At 45.8% G+C, this 15,784-nt stretch overlaps 1 protein-coding gene across 1 annotated transcript in view; it reads right to left on the bottom strand.

Moving 5' to 3' along the window:
* The window catches only part of CSF3R (colony stimulating factor 3 receptor), a 111,576-nt gene that overhangs the window by 78,427 nt on the left and 17,365 nt on the right, over nt 1–15,784 (bottom strand). Inside the window, exons 2-3 of the mRNA XM_069756878.1 lie at nt 7,765–7,920; nt 4,470–4,543 (exon numbers count right to left, since the gene is read on the bottom strand). Of these exons, the coding sequence (XP_069612979.1) occupies nt 4,470–4,521 (52 nt within the window). The 5' untranslated portion in view covers nt 4,522–4,543; nt 7,765–7,920. The remainder of the gene's footprint in view (nt 1–4,469; nt 4,544–7,764; nt 7,921–15,784) is intronic.

Raw genomic sequence — 15,784 nt, 5'->3', positions numbered from 1 at the left:
TTGCAGCAATTACAGCATTGCAGAACTTTGGCATTCTAGCAGTTAAATTGCTGAGGTAATCTGGAGAAATTTCACCCCATGCTTCCAGAAACCCCTCCCACAAGTTGGTTTGGCTTGATGGGCACTTTTTGCGTACCACACGGTCAAGCTGCTCCCGCAACAGTTCAATGGGGTTGAGATCTGGTGACTGCTCTGGGCACTCCATTATAGATAGAATACCAGCTGCCTGCTTCTTCCCTAAATATTTCTTGCATAATTTCATTGAATCATAGAATGTTGGCGTTGGAAGGGACCTCCTGGGTCATCTGATCCAACCCCCTGCTCAAAGCAGGATTCACTAAATCATCCCAGAAAGATGTCTGTTTAGCCTCTGTTTGAAGACTTCTTTTGAAGGAGAACTCACCACTTCTCGTGGCAGCCTGTTCCACTCATTGATCACCCTAACTGTCAAAAAGTTTTTTTAATATCTAATCTGTGTCTCCTCCCATTCAGTTTCATCCTATTTCTTCTAGTCTTTCCTTGTGCAAATGAGAATAAAGATGATCCTTCTACAATGTGACAGCCCTTGAGATATTTGTAGACAGCTATTAAGTCTCCTCTCAGTCTTCTTTTTTGCATGCTAAACATTCCCAAATCCTGTAAACGTTCCTCATAGGACATGGTTTGCAGACCAGTCACCATTCTGGTCGCTCTTCTCTGAACTCGCTCCAGTTGTTGATACCTTTTTTAAAATGTGGTGCCCAAAACTGGACACAGTATTCCAGATGAGGTCTGACCAGAGAGGACTAGAGGGCAATAATGACTTCACATGATCTAGACTGTATTCTTCTGTTAATACATCCCAGAATTGTATTTGGCCTTTTTGCTGCTGCATCACACTGTTGACTCATGTTCAGATTGTGATCTATTAGTATACCCAAGTCTCTTTCACATGTGTTGTTGTTTAGCCCTATTCCTCCCATTCTATATATGTTTTCATCATTTTTATTGCCAAGATGTAGTACTTTACATTTTTTCCTGTTAAAAATCATTCTGTTAGTTGCTGCCCACTGCTCCAGTTTATTTATATCTTTTGGTTTCCAGGTCGTTTCTTGTGGTGTCATTTGTCCCCACATGTATTAGCAGGAATGGGTAGTCATCTCTAGGTCTGAAGAGTCCTGATATCCTGTCAGACACATGTTTAATTTTTGCACCTGGAACACAGCACATTTCTCTTGAGGTTATATCCAGTCTGCAGATTGCGGCCTCTGTTCCTCTCAACAGGGAATCCCGCATGACCACAACTCTCCGTTTCTTCTTCACAACATTTTTCTTTCTCCATCCAGGAGGACTCTGAGGGCATCAAGGTTGTTCTTTGTGGGCAAAGTCTTATCTTCATGTATTTCTTCGTCGTTCTCCTGCGTGAGAGCCTGGTACTGGTTCCTGAGCAGTATGGGTGCTGACTGCCTCTTGATCCTCCTACTTCTCTGGGTCACATGCTTCCATTCCTCTGTTTCTTCAGGTTGACTTCAAATTTATTCTCTTTCAGTAACATGAAGAGATAATATTTGCTCTGTCTAAGAACTCTTCACCTTCCTTAATGATTTTCAATGTAACTAACCTTTCTTCTAGATTTTACAACTTTTCCTCCAACAGGGACACATGCCTGCATTTCAGGCATGTGAATTTTGGCTTTTCCACTGGTAAGTCTGTGAACATATAGCTAGAAATGCAGCTCACCAAATGGCTTCTGGCCTCTTCCATGTTCTTATTGGTAAAAAGATATCGAAATGGTGAGAAATGTGCCAAAATTCATGTGTCGGGAGCAGGGCCGGCTCCAGGTTTTTGAGGTCCCCAGGCGAAAGAGTCTCAGTGGGCCCCCCCTTTAACACATACCACGATTCATGATCGCATATAACACAGCCATGTAGTATATAACACAGCCAACATAGCATATAACAGCCCATATAGTATATAGCACAGCCCACATAGTAAATAACACAGCCATGTAGTATATAGCACAGACATGTAGTATACAGCACAGCCCCCCTCCCCCCAAGAATGGCCCCATAGTCCATTACTCACTGTTATAGTTAAAAAGAAAAAAAAAAACACTACTCACCTCTCAACGTGCCCGCGCTGCTCCCTGCTCCGGTCTCGGCGCAGTGGCAGTGTCAGAGGCAGAGTGGGGAATGATGGGAGAGGGAGCGTCAGGTGACGCTCTCTCCTCCATCATTTGCTTTGAACTTTACCGGCAGACGCCGGTATAGTTCAATGCGGTGGCAGGGAAGTTGGGGCTGGCGACAGGCGGGCCCCCTGCCTCACAAAGGCCCCATAGCGGCTGCTGATGTGCCGCTAGCTGAGGGCCCCTAGGGGAGCGGGGGCCCTAGGTAGCTGCCTACCCCTAACGCCTGTCCTGAATGGGCCCCCCGTCTCGCCATGGCCCCGGCACTTGCCCGGGTACGCCGGGTGCTGACGTCGGCCCTGGTCGGGAGGCGTGTGGTTTACCGATGTCCTCCTTTCAGCTGCAACAGCCAAAATCTAGTGTTCTTTGAGCTCGCGGAGACTCTTCACTTATCCTAGAAGGCACTGGGAATATGCAAATTCTCTCCTCAGGACTCTTCCCTTGGTTTACCGATGTCCTCCTTTAAGCTGCAATGGCCAAAATCCAGAGTTCTTTGAGCTCACGGAGACCTCTTCACTTATCCTAGAAGGCACTGGGAATATGCAAATTCTCTCCTCAGGACTCTTCCCCTGGTTTACTGATGTCCTCTTTTCAGCTGCAACGGCCAAAATCCAATGTTCTTTGAGCTCGCAGAGTCTCTTCCTGTATCCGAGAAGGCACTGGGAATATGCAAATTCTCTCCTCAGGACTCTTCCCCTGGTTTACCGATGTCCTCTTTTCAGCTGCAACTGCCAAAATCCAGTGTTCTTTGAGCTCACGGAGACTCTTCATTTATTCCAGAACACACTGGGAATATGCAAATTCTCTCCTCAGGACTCTTTCCCTGGTTTGGAGGTGTGCTTTGGGTCATTGTCTTGTTGTCGAATGAAATTGGCTCCAATCAAGCACTGTCCACAGGGTATGGCATGGCATTGCAAAATGGAGTGATAACCTTCCTTATTCAAAATCCCTTTTACCTTGCACAAATCTCCCACTTTGCCAACACCAAAGCAAACCCAAACCATCACATTACCTCCACCATGCTTGACAGATGGTGTGAGGCACTTTTCCAGCATCTTTTCATTTGTTCTGAATCTCACAAATGTTCTTCTGTGTGATCCAAACACCTCAAACTTGGATTTGTCTGTCCATAAAACTTTTTTCCAATCTTCTTCTGTCCAATGTCTGTGTTCTTTTGCCCATATTAATCTTTTCCTTTTATTAGCCAGTCTCATATATGGCTTTTTCTTTGCCACTCTGCCCTGAAGGACAGGATCCCGGAGTCGCCTCTTAGCTGTAGACATTGACACTGGCGTTTTGAATGTACTATTTAATGAAACTGCCAGTTGAGGACCTGTGAGGCATCGATTTCTCAAACTACAGAGTCTAATGTACTTGTCTTGTTGCTCAGTTGTGTAGCGGGGATCCTCCCAATTCTCTTTCTAATCTGGTTAGAGCCTGCTTGTTCTCTCCTATGAAGGGAGGAAATTGTAGGAAATATTCAGTTTCTTGGCAATTTCTCTCATGGAATAGCCTTCATTTCTAAGAAAAAGAATAGACTGTCAAGTTTCACATGAAAGTTCTTTTTTTCTGGCCATTTTGAGGGTTTAATTGAACCAACAAATGTAACGCTCCAGATTCTCAACTAGCTGAAAGGATGGTCATGTTTATAGGTTCACTAATCAGCCAAACTGTTTTCAGCTGTGCTAACATACTTGCACAAGGGTTTTCAAGGGTATTCTAACCATCCATTAGCCTTCTTAAACAGTTAGCAAACACAAAGTACCACATTAACAATGTATTTCTGCATCACTAATGTTAGCTTCATTGGAAAAAACTGTGCTTTTCTTTTAAAAATAAGGAAATCTCTAAGTGACCCTAAACTTTTGAACGGTAGTGTATCTCTGTGATTTAAGGACATGAATTTCAAAGTTGGAAAATTGCGAAATTTTCAAAATTTTCACCAAATTTCCTTTTTTTTCCATAAATAAACGCAAGTAATATCAAAGAAATTTTAACACTATCACGAAGTACAATATGTCATGAGAAAATAGTGTCAGAATCACCGGGATCCATGGTTATTACCTCATAAAAGGACAGTGCTCAGAATTGTAAAAATTGGCCTGGTCATTAACATGCAAACCACCCTTGGGGGTAAAGGGTTTAATGTTGAGAATTGTATGTCAGTATATCATTCTTGTTCTATTACAAGGTCAAGAACTACTTAACATTTTCAAATCAAGTATATTTTTTGTGAAAATTGCGTTTACCCTCCATTCACACTGAAGATATAGAAGACACAGTCAGGAGGCATACATTGACTTACCTTCTACAAGGAGAAGCATCAGCACCACGAACACACCCAGGTAGTTGTGCATGTCTTTGTTTTTACCCCATAAACTATACAGGAAATAGAAAAAACACAAATACTGAGCTTGGTTTAAGTTGGTACACATGCAGCACATAAACGTATGTTCATATTGGCCATAAAGTATACAAAAACAAGAAGAAGCAAAATGAGCAAAAACCCTGCTGTAACTAAAAAAGTAAAAAGCAAAAGTGCATTTAAATAACATAGGGTTCTTAGTAATATACTGTTTTTGATCAAAAATATCATAAAAGCCATCCCACTGTTGACAAGGTGACCCGAGTCGGTCCTACACTGTCTAATATTAAAAAACTTAGCATGTGTCCAAGTTGACCACAGTGTCTGCCTTTATTCTCACACTGAGGTCAACTCTGACACATGGTAATTAGAGTTGAGCGACTTTTACTTTTTTGGATCGAGTCGGGTTTCGCGAAACCCGACATTGTCAAAAGTCGGGTCTGGAGAAATCGGCCGATTATTGCGAAAAGACGGGGGCTGACTGAAACACGAAACCCAATGCAAGTCAATGGGGAATCAAAGTCGGCAGTGAGTGGAGGACAGGAAAACACCTACAGTGCCCATTTTAATGCCAAAAACATCAATTCTTATTACTTAAGCTTGTCAATCTTAATTTACTTTATAATAATAGTTAGGCATTGAAAACTGGGGTAATTTGGCTAAAATTGTGGGGGGGTAGGGCTGGCTCAAGATTTTTGTGGGCCTAGGAAACGCGGAATGCGTCACGGCGGTGGAGCAGGGAGAGGTAAGTATTTCAACTTTGCAAGTGCTATGATCCAGAGCAAGCAGGGGGCCCACTCGTTGGCACTGGCACAGGGCCCCTCATAGTACGGCGGTGTGTTTGATGGCGGGTGGCACCTTCCACTGGCAGAGACACTTTTGCATACTATGAGGGGCCCTGTGTCAGTGACGTCGCCAACGAGTATGCCCCCCCCACCTGATTAAGGAACCTGCACTTTCATCTGCACCTTCCTCTTTGCCCCGGTGTAAGGTGGTATAGTATGCGGGAAGGGGAACCTGACTTTCAGCAGGGTCAGATTCTGGCTGTGTAGAGTGCAAGGGGAATGTAGTGGTCTGGGTCAATGTACCAGCAGAATCATCTAGCAGTGGCTGGGCAATGGGCAGGATGAGGAGGAAACACAAATATAGGTCCAAATAATAAAGTAGGCTAAATGCAGTTCAAAATTGGTAACAGGACTAAACAGGCGGCATTGCTTTGTTCAGTGGAGGACAACTGTAATCAGTGGCAGACACAGTTAGTAGGCCCAAATACTAAAGTAGGCTAAATGCAGTTCAAAATTGGTAGCAGGACTAAACAGGCAGCATTGCTTTGTTCAGTGGAGGACAACTGTAATGAGTGGCAAACACAGTTAGTAGGCCCAAATACTAAAGTAGGCTAAATGCAGTTCAAAATTGTTAACAGGGCTAAATGGGCGGCATTGCTTTGTTCAGTGGCGGACAACTGTAATGAGTGGCGGACACAGTTAGTAGGCCCAAATACTACAGTAGGCTAAATGAAGTTCAAAATTGTTAACAGGACTAAACGGGCGGCATTGCTTTGTTCAGTGGAGGACAACTGTAATGAGTGGCAGACACAGTTAGTATGCCCAAATAATAATGTAGGCTAAATGCAGTTCAAAATTGGTAACAGGACTAAACGGGCGGCATTGCTTTGTTCAGTGGAGGACAACTGTAATGAGTGGCAGACACAGTTAGTAGGCCCAAATAATAAAGTAGGCTAAATGCAGTTCAAAATTGGTAACAGGACTAAACAGGCGGCATTGCTAGGTACAGGGGTGGGCTCCTCTGCTGAGTAGCAGACAGTGGTAGTAGGCGCAAAGTATTAACTGGCCCCTGTATATTTTAACTATCATCTATCATTTCAACAAATTTGTATTGGCAGTGCCATTGAAGGATTTAACAGCACAGACTACACAGTGGTGGAGCAGGGAGAGGTAAGTATTGCAAGTGGTAGAGCACTGTTCGAGCTGGGGGGGAACACTCTCTCTCGTGGGCGGCGGTACTGGCACAGGGCCCCTCATATTACGACGGTGTGTCTGACATTGGTTGTGCACCACCACCGTCAGAGACACTTCATTGTACTATGAGGGACCCTGTGCCAGTGCTGTCGCCCAAGAGTGGGCCCACCCACTTGTCCAGGCAAATGGCACTCGCACGGGTGCTGGCACCAGGTGGTGACCACGGCCCTGTGGGGGGAGTCAGCCCATTTAGGGAGGTATAAAAATGGCCTATGGTGGACATTCAGCAGCTGCAAATGGAGGAATTGGAGAAGTCAGTAAGAGGAGGCCAAAAACGAGACATTTTTCAGGCAGGCTACGTGTCAGCAGGGGATGGTGGGGCAAAATAATTTGAAATCCATGATTGGTTCATTTTAATGAAGGTTAGACATCACGTGTCCTTTTTTCGGTCAGTATTGAACCAGGGTCAGTGTATAAAACAACACAATGTAAGTGGCAGAAAGTGGCTGGCTGATATACGACAAACTAACAGGACTGAAGTATATCACTTTGTGAGAATTAGAATCTCACTTTTTTGGGGGGAGACTGAACCAAAACTCAGGCCCAGTGTATATAACAACGCAATCTAAGTGGCAGAAAGTGGCTGGCTGGCATACGACAAACTAACAGGACTGAAGTATATCACTTTGTGAGAATTAGAATCTCACTTTTTTGGGGGGAGACTGAACCAAAACTCAGGCCCAGCGCATAAAACATCACAATCTAAGTGGCAGAAAGTGGCTGGAAGATATATGAAAAAATACAAGGACTGTAGCACAGTTTCAATCTCCCTACAATGATCTCAGGAAAAGTATGGCAGCAATAAAAAGGACTGCTGCACACAAAAGTGTGGACAAATAAACAAGATAACTGTGCAGAAAGGAGCAACAGGATTTTTGCTTTTAAAAAAGCAGTTGGTTTGCACAGCAGCGTTTCTCTTCATTATTATTTATAAAAACATTTGTTTATGCTCTATTTGTTGTGCTGCTAAATATAGGATTAGAATCATTCCTCTCCATAGCCTGGAAAAGCTCATTTACATAAAGTGAGAAAAGATTATTTATTCACAACAAAACATCTGATATCAGGAATAGAGGGAAGACTGTTTTCAGCATTCTATAACCTATATGCCCATATTAATATTTTAGAGAGGTCAAATGTGGTGACAGATTCCCTTTAAATCTAGCAACAATAGTGTAAAGTCATGTGGCACTCACCAAATCGATAAAAAATATTAGTCCTTTATTCCTTGCTTCGGGACATGGACAGGGTGTGGAGGTTTTTCAGGAATGTGGGGAGAGAGACAGGACAACGGCTGTTTCGCGTCAGTCCAACGCTTCTACAGGTCCGGTGGGTGACTACTTGCTACACCACTGATAAATTCAGTAAAAAGAGAAATTACAGTTATTTGTACACTTCTCTCAAATTTCCAGCGAAAGCAGGGTAGGAAACCTCCACTGAGAACAAAGTCATTTTATATTCCCCACTGTGTCAAAGACAATGCATTAACTAAAATGTTGGAAGCAGCACAGGGGTCTTGTCCTAGGAGTAATATGTTCTTTTCCACGTTTCAATACTTTGTGACATGAAAATATTTTAATAGATATATGGCCCTTAGCTAAAGTCTAGGTTCACCATGGATAATTCTACATTTAAATATACAAATACATACTGTAGCTTAACTAAGGTATTTAAAGGTATTTTCCTCATCAATAGGTCTTGGACTTAAGGTACCGTTACACTAAACGACTCACCAACGATCACGACCAGCGATGCGACCTGGCCGTGATCGTTGGTAAATCATTGTGTGGTCGCTGGGGAGCTGTCACAAAGACAGCTCTCCAGCGACCAACGATCAGGGGAAAGACTTCGGCATCGTTGAAACTGTCTTCAACGATGCCGAAGTCCCCGGGTAACCAGGGTAAACATCGGGTTACTAAGTGCAGGGCCGCGCTGCTGCCGACAGCTTTCCCTGCACTGTGTCAGCGGCGCCGTCCGTAAAGCAGCGGTGACGTCACTGCTGTGCTTTGCTTTACGGCCGGCCGGCGCTGACACAGTGCAGAGAAAGCTCTTGGCAGCAGCGCGTGCATTAGCAGCGCTCCTGCCGAAAGCAGTTTTAACCCTGTGGACGCCGGGGGACATGACAGACATCAATATGTGACTATGTACTGTTTTTTTTTTTTTTACTTTTACAGTGGTAACCAGGGTAAATATCGGGTTACTAAGCGCGGCCCTGCACTTAGTAACCCGATATTTACCCTGGTTACGAGTGAACACATCGCTGGATCGGCGTCACACACGCCGATCCAGCGATGACAGGGGGTGATCAGCGACCAAAAAAAGGTCCTGATCATTCCCAGCGACCAACGATCTCCCAGCAGGGGCCTGATCGTTGGTCGCTGTCACACATAACGATTTTGTTAAACGATATCGTTGCTACGTCATAAAAAGCGTGACATTGCAACGATATCGTTAATGAAATCGTTATGTGTGAAGGTACCTTTAAAATAAGTTCCACAATTGGATGTGTTTAAATAAATTGTTCCTGTGCTGAGATAATCTTATAAATGTCCCTGCTATGTACTGTGTAATGGCTGTGTCTGCAGGGACATAGTCTGATCAAGGTCGAACTGGCCTGGCGGGGTATTAGGGAAATCTCCGGTGGGCCCTACTCTCTGGGAGTAGAGAGGAGGAAAAGAAGAAGGGAAAAAAAAAGTCTGCTGTTTTCAGGGGCACAGGCCCTTTAAAAGCGCAAACAGAGAAAGTGCAGGGGAACGGGCGCACGCACGCAGCGTTCATTACCTGAACCGCTGCGGCGCACGTCCCAATAATAGCTGTCCATTGTGCGCCCGTTGTCACCGGCGTATCACGTCAGTGTCTTGCGCCTGGCTCAAATCAGCTGCCGGCCTCTGCTAGGTAGGTGGCCATTTTGCTATGTGCACGCCAACCTGCAGAGAAGAGGAGGAGAACACCACTGCCGGGAGCGCAGGAAGGTAAGAGGAATCTTCTGTCTCTCTGTCTGTCCATGTCTGTCTGTCTCTCTCTTTCTCTGACTCTCCATGAGGCCAGGATAAGGGGCCAGTATGGATAAATGGGGGGGAGCAGGAAAAAAGGACTAGGATGGATATAATGGGGGCAGCAGGATAGATAATTGGGGGGGGGGGGAGGGTTGGCAGCAAAAAAAGGACTCGGATGGATATAAGGGGGGCAGCAGGATGGATATATGGGGGGCAGGAAAAAAGGACCAGGATGGATATAATGAGGGCAATAGGATGCATATATGGGGGGCAGGAAATAAGGACCAGGATGGATATAAGGGGGGCAGAAGAATGAGGACCAGGATGGATATAAGGGGGCGGCAGAATGAGGACCAGGATGGATATAAGGGGGCGGCAGAATGAGGATCAGAATGGATATAAGGGGGTGGCAGGATATATGAGGGGGCAGGAAAAAAGGACCAGGATGGATATAATAATAATAATAATAATCTTTATTTTTATATAGCGCTAACATATTCCGCAGCGCTTTACAGTTTGCACACATTATTATATAAGGGGGGCGGCAGAACAAAGAACTAGGATGGATACATGTGAGGGGCCAGGATGGGAATGTGGCACCCCAGGAGTTCAGGTACCACAGTGGTATTGCCTTCCTCTCGGGGAGGGTAATGCCATGCCTGAAGACAGGAGGAGTCCCTTTGGCAGGTAACCTTACATGCAACACATTCTGACTCCAGGCCAGAAGGGGGAGCTCTAACCGACTTGAGGGGAGCTTCTCTCTGGTCAGGAGGATGAGTCAGTTGCTAGGCAGACAAGCAGACAGTTGACAGTTGGTAGCAGACAGTGAAGGAGCACAGAGGTACTTAGGAGCTAGAGAAAGACTGCTACTGGGCCTCTCTAAGCTGAGTGTAGAAACCGGGTACCGAGAGCCCGAGGCTGAGGGGGACTGCAAGCCCCATGGCAGAACTGGAGGGCAGGAAACTAAAAGGGACTTGCCAACATAACACCTGAGGTACAGAAGCAATCAGAGTCCAGAGTCACTGTGAACAGAGACCCAAAAGAGATGGCTCAAGTTGCCTACCGTGCAGGTACTGTCCCTGGACAGGGAAGAAAGAGGACCTTGTTAGAGAGCTACAGGCAGCAAGGGACCACAGACCAGCGCATAGTGGAAGGCTCCCAAATGGACCTGTCAAGGGGATTCCCACCTGTCTGCATTCTGCCTGGACTCCAGCTACACCTGTTACCAGTACCCTGGACTAAGACTGAATAACATCTCAGTAAACCAGGTAAAAACTGCAACCCTGTGTCCTACAATTATTTGCGGCATTCACCATCCCTGTCAAATACTCCGAGAGCACTGGGGACACCACTTCACCAGTGGGAAGTGACATCATCTTTGCTGCAGCACCATCGCCCCCAGAGGACCCCTTTAAGCAGCGTTGGTCACCTCTGACCGAGAACCACAGGTGGCGTTATGAACTTTCCTTATTTCCACAACCCCTTTAAAGACCATCCCTTTTACTTGGGTGCCCAGGGCCACGGACTGGGTTGCTGCCACCGTGACCACCCCTTTAATTGTGACCGAACCCGGTACGAGTACCCCACGACCCTGACGTGCCGCTCAGATACATATGGGAAGACCTGAATATATATGGGGGGGCAGGACAAAGAACCAGGATGTATATATATATATATATATATATATATATATATATATATATATATATATATATATATATATATATATATACAGTATATATAGGGCCAGGATACTGATATGAGGGGCCAGGATGGATATACGGTAGAGCGAGGATGAATATACAGTATATGAGGGGCGAGGATCGATATATGGGGGCAGGATGGATTTATGGGAGGGGGGCAGGACAAGAGAACAGGATGCATATATATGGGGGCCAGAATGGATATATATGGGGGGCCATGAGGGATATATGGAGGGCAGGACAAGGATTAATATATATGGTGGAGCCAGGATGGATATATGGTAGAGCCAAGTTACATATATACTGTATATGGAGGGCCGGATGGATTTATGGGGGGGCAGGACAAAGGACCAGGATGCATATATATATATGGGGGGCAGGATGCATATTTATGGAGGGTCCAGGATGCATACATATGGGGAGCCAGGATGGATATATACTGGGGAGCCAGTATTGGTATATATGGGGGGCCTGGATAGTTTTATATGGGGGAGCGATGATTGTTATATATGGGGGGCCAGGATGACTATATGGGGGAGCCAGGATGCATATATAAGTGGGATCAGGATGGACAAGGGACATATGGGGGCCAGTATGGATAGCTGGAGGAAGGATGGATCTCTGGCGGCCAGGCTGCACAAGGGACATGGGTGGCAGGCTGGGGCATGTTACAAATTAAAGGGGACCAGGCTGGGCGAGATTATTAAATAAAGGGGTCCAGGATGAGGGACTTAATTACTGCATGGGGGCCAGAATGAGCAACATGCTATATTAGTTTATGGTGACAAGTGGGAAGCATAATTTATTTATGGTCCAATTATGGACATTATTACTACTGTAAAATAATTTACTTTTTAGGAAACAGTTTTTCATGAAGGGAACAAAATGGGGGTCCTGTTACGTGCAGGTCGGCACTACGTCACTTTGTTTCTTCATCTGATGTAGTGTAGAAGTCGGGGAAAAATGGGGATAGTGCTCTTGAATCGATCAGCAATTGATGACTGTGTTATTTTTTGCAGAAATGAGTCCTGGCTGGAAAAAGTGATGGCAGTCTGTCCTGGCTGAAGAAGAAAAGCGAAGAAGGACTTCAACTAGAGACGTCACCGGTGAGTTAGTGTATTACATGTACATGCACACTATACATACTATACGGGGGGGGGGGTCTGACTGCTGGGACCCAGTCAGCAGAATGTGGAACTTTTATCCCCATTAGACTGGATTGGTATGTCTGACTTGACCACTGATCCTTTCATTCACTCTGTGGCTCCAAGCGCTGCTCTTGTTTTTTTTTCTGGAAGCCCCAAAGAAAATGAATGGAGCTACTGTCAGACATCTGAACTGGAGTTAAGCGACTTTTACTTTTTTCGGATCGAGTCGGGTTTCGCGAAACCCGACTTTGTCAAATGTCGGGTCGGGTGAAATCGGCCGATTATTGCGAAAAGTCGGGGGCCGACTGAAACACGAAACCCAATGCAAGTCAATGGGGAATCAAAGTCGGCAGTGAGTGGAGGACAGGAAAACACCTACAGTGCCCATTTTAATGCCAAAAACATCAATTCTTATTACTTAAGCTTGTCAATCTTAATTTACTTTATAATAATAGTTAGGCATTGAAAACTGGGGTCATTTGGCTAAAGTTGTGGGGGGGTAGGGATGGCTCAAGATTTTCGTGGGCCCAGGAAACGCGGAATACGTTACGGCGGTGGAGCAGGGAGAGGTAAGTATTTCAACTTTGCAAGTGCTGTGATCCTCAGCAAGCAGGGGGGGCCCACTCGTTGGCACTGGCACAGGGCACCTCATAGTACGGCGGTGTATTTGACGGCGGGTGGCGCCTCCCACTGGCAGAGGCACTTTTGCGTACTATGAGAGGCCCTGTGCCAGTGACGTTGCCAATGAGTATGCCCCCACACCTGATGAAGGAACCTGTACTTTCATCTGCACCTTCCTCTTTGTCCCCGTGTAAGGTGGTATAGTATGCGGGAAGGGGAACCTGACTTTCAGCAGGGTCAGATTTTGGCTGTGTAGAGTGCAAGGGGAATGTAGTGGTCTGGGTCAATGTACCAGCAGACTCATCTAGCAATGGCTGGGCAATGGGCAGGATGAGGAGGAAACACAGATAAAGGCCCAAATAATGAAGTAGGCTAAATGCAGTTCAAAATTGGTAACAGGACTAAATGGGCGGCAGTGCTTTGTTCAGTGGAGAAAAACTGTAATGAGTGGCAGACACAGTTAGTTGGCCCAAATAATAAAGTAGGCTAAATGCAGTTCAAAATTGGTAACAGGACTAAACAGGCGGCATTGCTTTGTTCAGTGGAGGACAACTGTAATGAGTGGCAGACACATTTAGTAGGCCCAAATAATAAAGTAGGCTAAATGCAGTTCAAAATTGGTAACAGGACTAAACGGGCGGCATTGCTTTGTTCAGTGGAGGACAACTGTAATGAGTGGCAGACACAGTTAGTAGGCCCAAATAATAAAGTAGGCTAAATGCAGTTCAAAATTGGTAACAGGACTAAACAGGCGGCATTGCTTTGTTCAGTGGAGGACAACTGTAATGAGTGGCAGACACAGTTAGTAGGCCCAAATAATAAAGTAGGCTAAATGCAGTTCAAAATTGGTAACAGGACTAAACAGGTGGCATAGCTAGGTACAGGGTTGGGCCCACTCTGCTGAGTATCAGACAGTGGTAGTAGGCACAAAGTATTAACTGGTCTAAATGGAGGACAGGCCCTTGTATATTTTAACTATCATCTATCATTTCAACAAATTTGTATTGGCAGTGCCATTGAAGGATTTAACAGCACAGACTACACAGTGGTGGAGCAGGGAGAGGTAAGTATTGCAAGTGGTAGAGCACTGTTCTAGCTGGGGGGGAACACTCTCTCATAGGCAGCGGTACTGGCACAGGGCCCCTCATATTACAATGGTGTGTCTGACGTTGGTTGTGCACCACCACCGTGAGAAACACTTAATTGTACTATGAGGGACCCTGTGCCAGTGCCGTCGCCCAAGAGTGGGCCCACCCACCTGTCCAGGCAAACGGCACTCGCACGGGTGCTTGCGCCAGGTGGTGACCACGGCCCTGTGGTGGGAGTCAGCCTATTTAGGGAGGTATAAAAATGGCCTATGGTGGACATTCAGCAGCTGCAAATGGAGGAACTGGAGAAGTCAGTAAGAGGAGGCCAAAAGCAAGACATTTTTCCGACAAGCTACGTGTCAGCAGGGGAAGGTGGGGCAAAATAATTTGAAATCCATGATTGGTTCATTTTAACGAAGGTTAGATCATCAACATTCTGGGTAGCCAGATGTGTCCTTTTTTCGGTCAGTATTGAACCAGCAGCAATGAAGACTCTTTCGGATAGCACACTAGCAGTAGGACAAGCGAGCTCCTGTAATGCATATTCTGCTAATTCAGGCCAGGTGTCTATTTTAGATGGCCAGTAATCAAAGGGGAATGACCTGTGAGGGAGAACATCGATAAGGGAGGAAATGTGCATCAAAGTAGTTCATAACCATACTGGACAAATGCTGTCTCCTGTCACTTTGAATCGATGCAGCAGTACCTGTCGTATCAGCGGTCATTGCGAAATCACTCCACAAACTGGTCAGAAAACCCCTTTGTCGAACGCCACTTCGGATTTGTGCACCTCTAACACCTCTGCCATGTTGCCCCGTACGGCTCGTGTGAGAACCATCACCGCCGCTGTGTGCTGGGAATGCCTGAACCAAACGATCTACAAGAGTTGCTTGTTTGGTAGCCAATATTTGCTCAAGGTTCTCATGTGGCATAATATTTTGTAATTTTCCTTTATATTGTGGATCCAGGAGGCAGGCCAACCAGTAATCGTCATCGGTCATCATTTTGATAATGCGGGGGTCCCTTTTTAGGATACGCAAGGCATACTCAGCCATGTGGGCCAGGTGTCAATTCACTGCTTGTGCTGGGTTGAGGAGCACTTTCTTGCAAATCAACATCACTTGTGTCCCGCAAAAACCCTGTACTTGACCTTGCAATGCCACCAGTTTGTATTGCCCCCTGAGAAGCATCCTCCTCCCATAAATATTCATCCCCATCATCTTCCTCCTCTTCGTCCACCACCTCATCCAGGAGAGTTCCCTGAGCAGACAATGGCTGAATGTCATCAAGGCTTCCCTCCTCCTCGACTGCAGATGCCAGCTCCTTTATGTGCATCAAACTTTGCATCAGCAGACGCATTAGTGGGATGCTCATGCTTAGGATGGCGTCATCTGCACTTACCAGCCATGTGCATTCCTCAAAACACTGAAGGACTTGATACCACACCAGACAACTCCATGTCTCCCATGCAAGTGCCTGCCCGTGTATGTGTATCCTCCCATAAATTAATTACAGCATGCCTCTGTTCGCACAGCCTCTGAACCATATGCAGTGTTGAGTTACACCTTGTTGCAAAGTCAATTATTAGGCGGTGCTGGGGAAGATTCAGTGATCGCTGATGGTTCAGCATACGGCTGGAGTGTACGGGCGACCGATGGAT

The sequence above is a fragment of the Ranitomeya imitator genome, chromosome 3, assembly GCF_032444005.1.
Source record: "Ranitomeya imitator isolate aRanImi1 chromosome 3, aRanImi1.pri, whole genome shotgun sequence".
NCBI lineage: Eukaryota > Metazoa > Chordata > Amphibia > Anura > Dendrobatidae > Ranitomeya > Ranitomeya imitator.
This window is presented reverse-complemented; position numbering and strand designations above follow the sequence as displayed.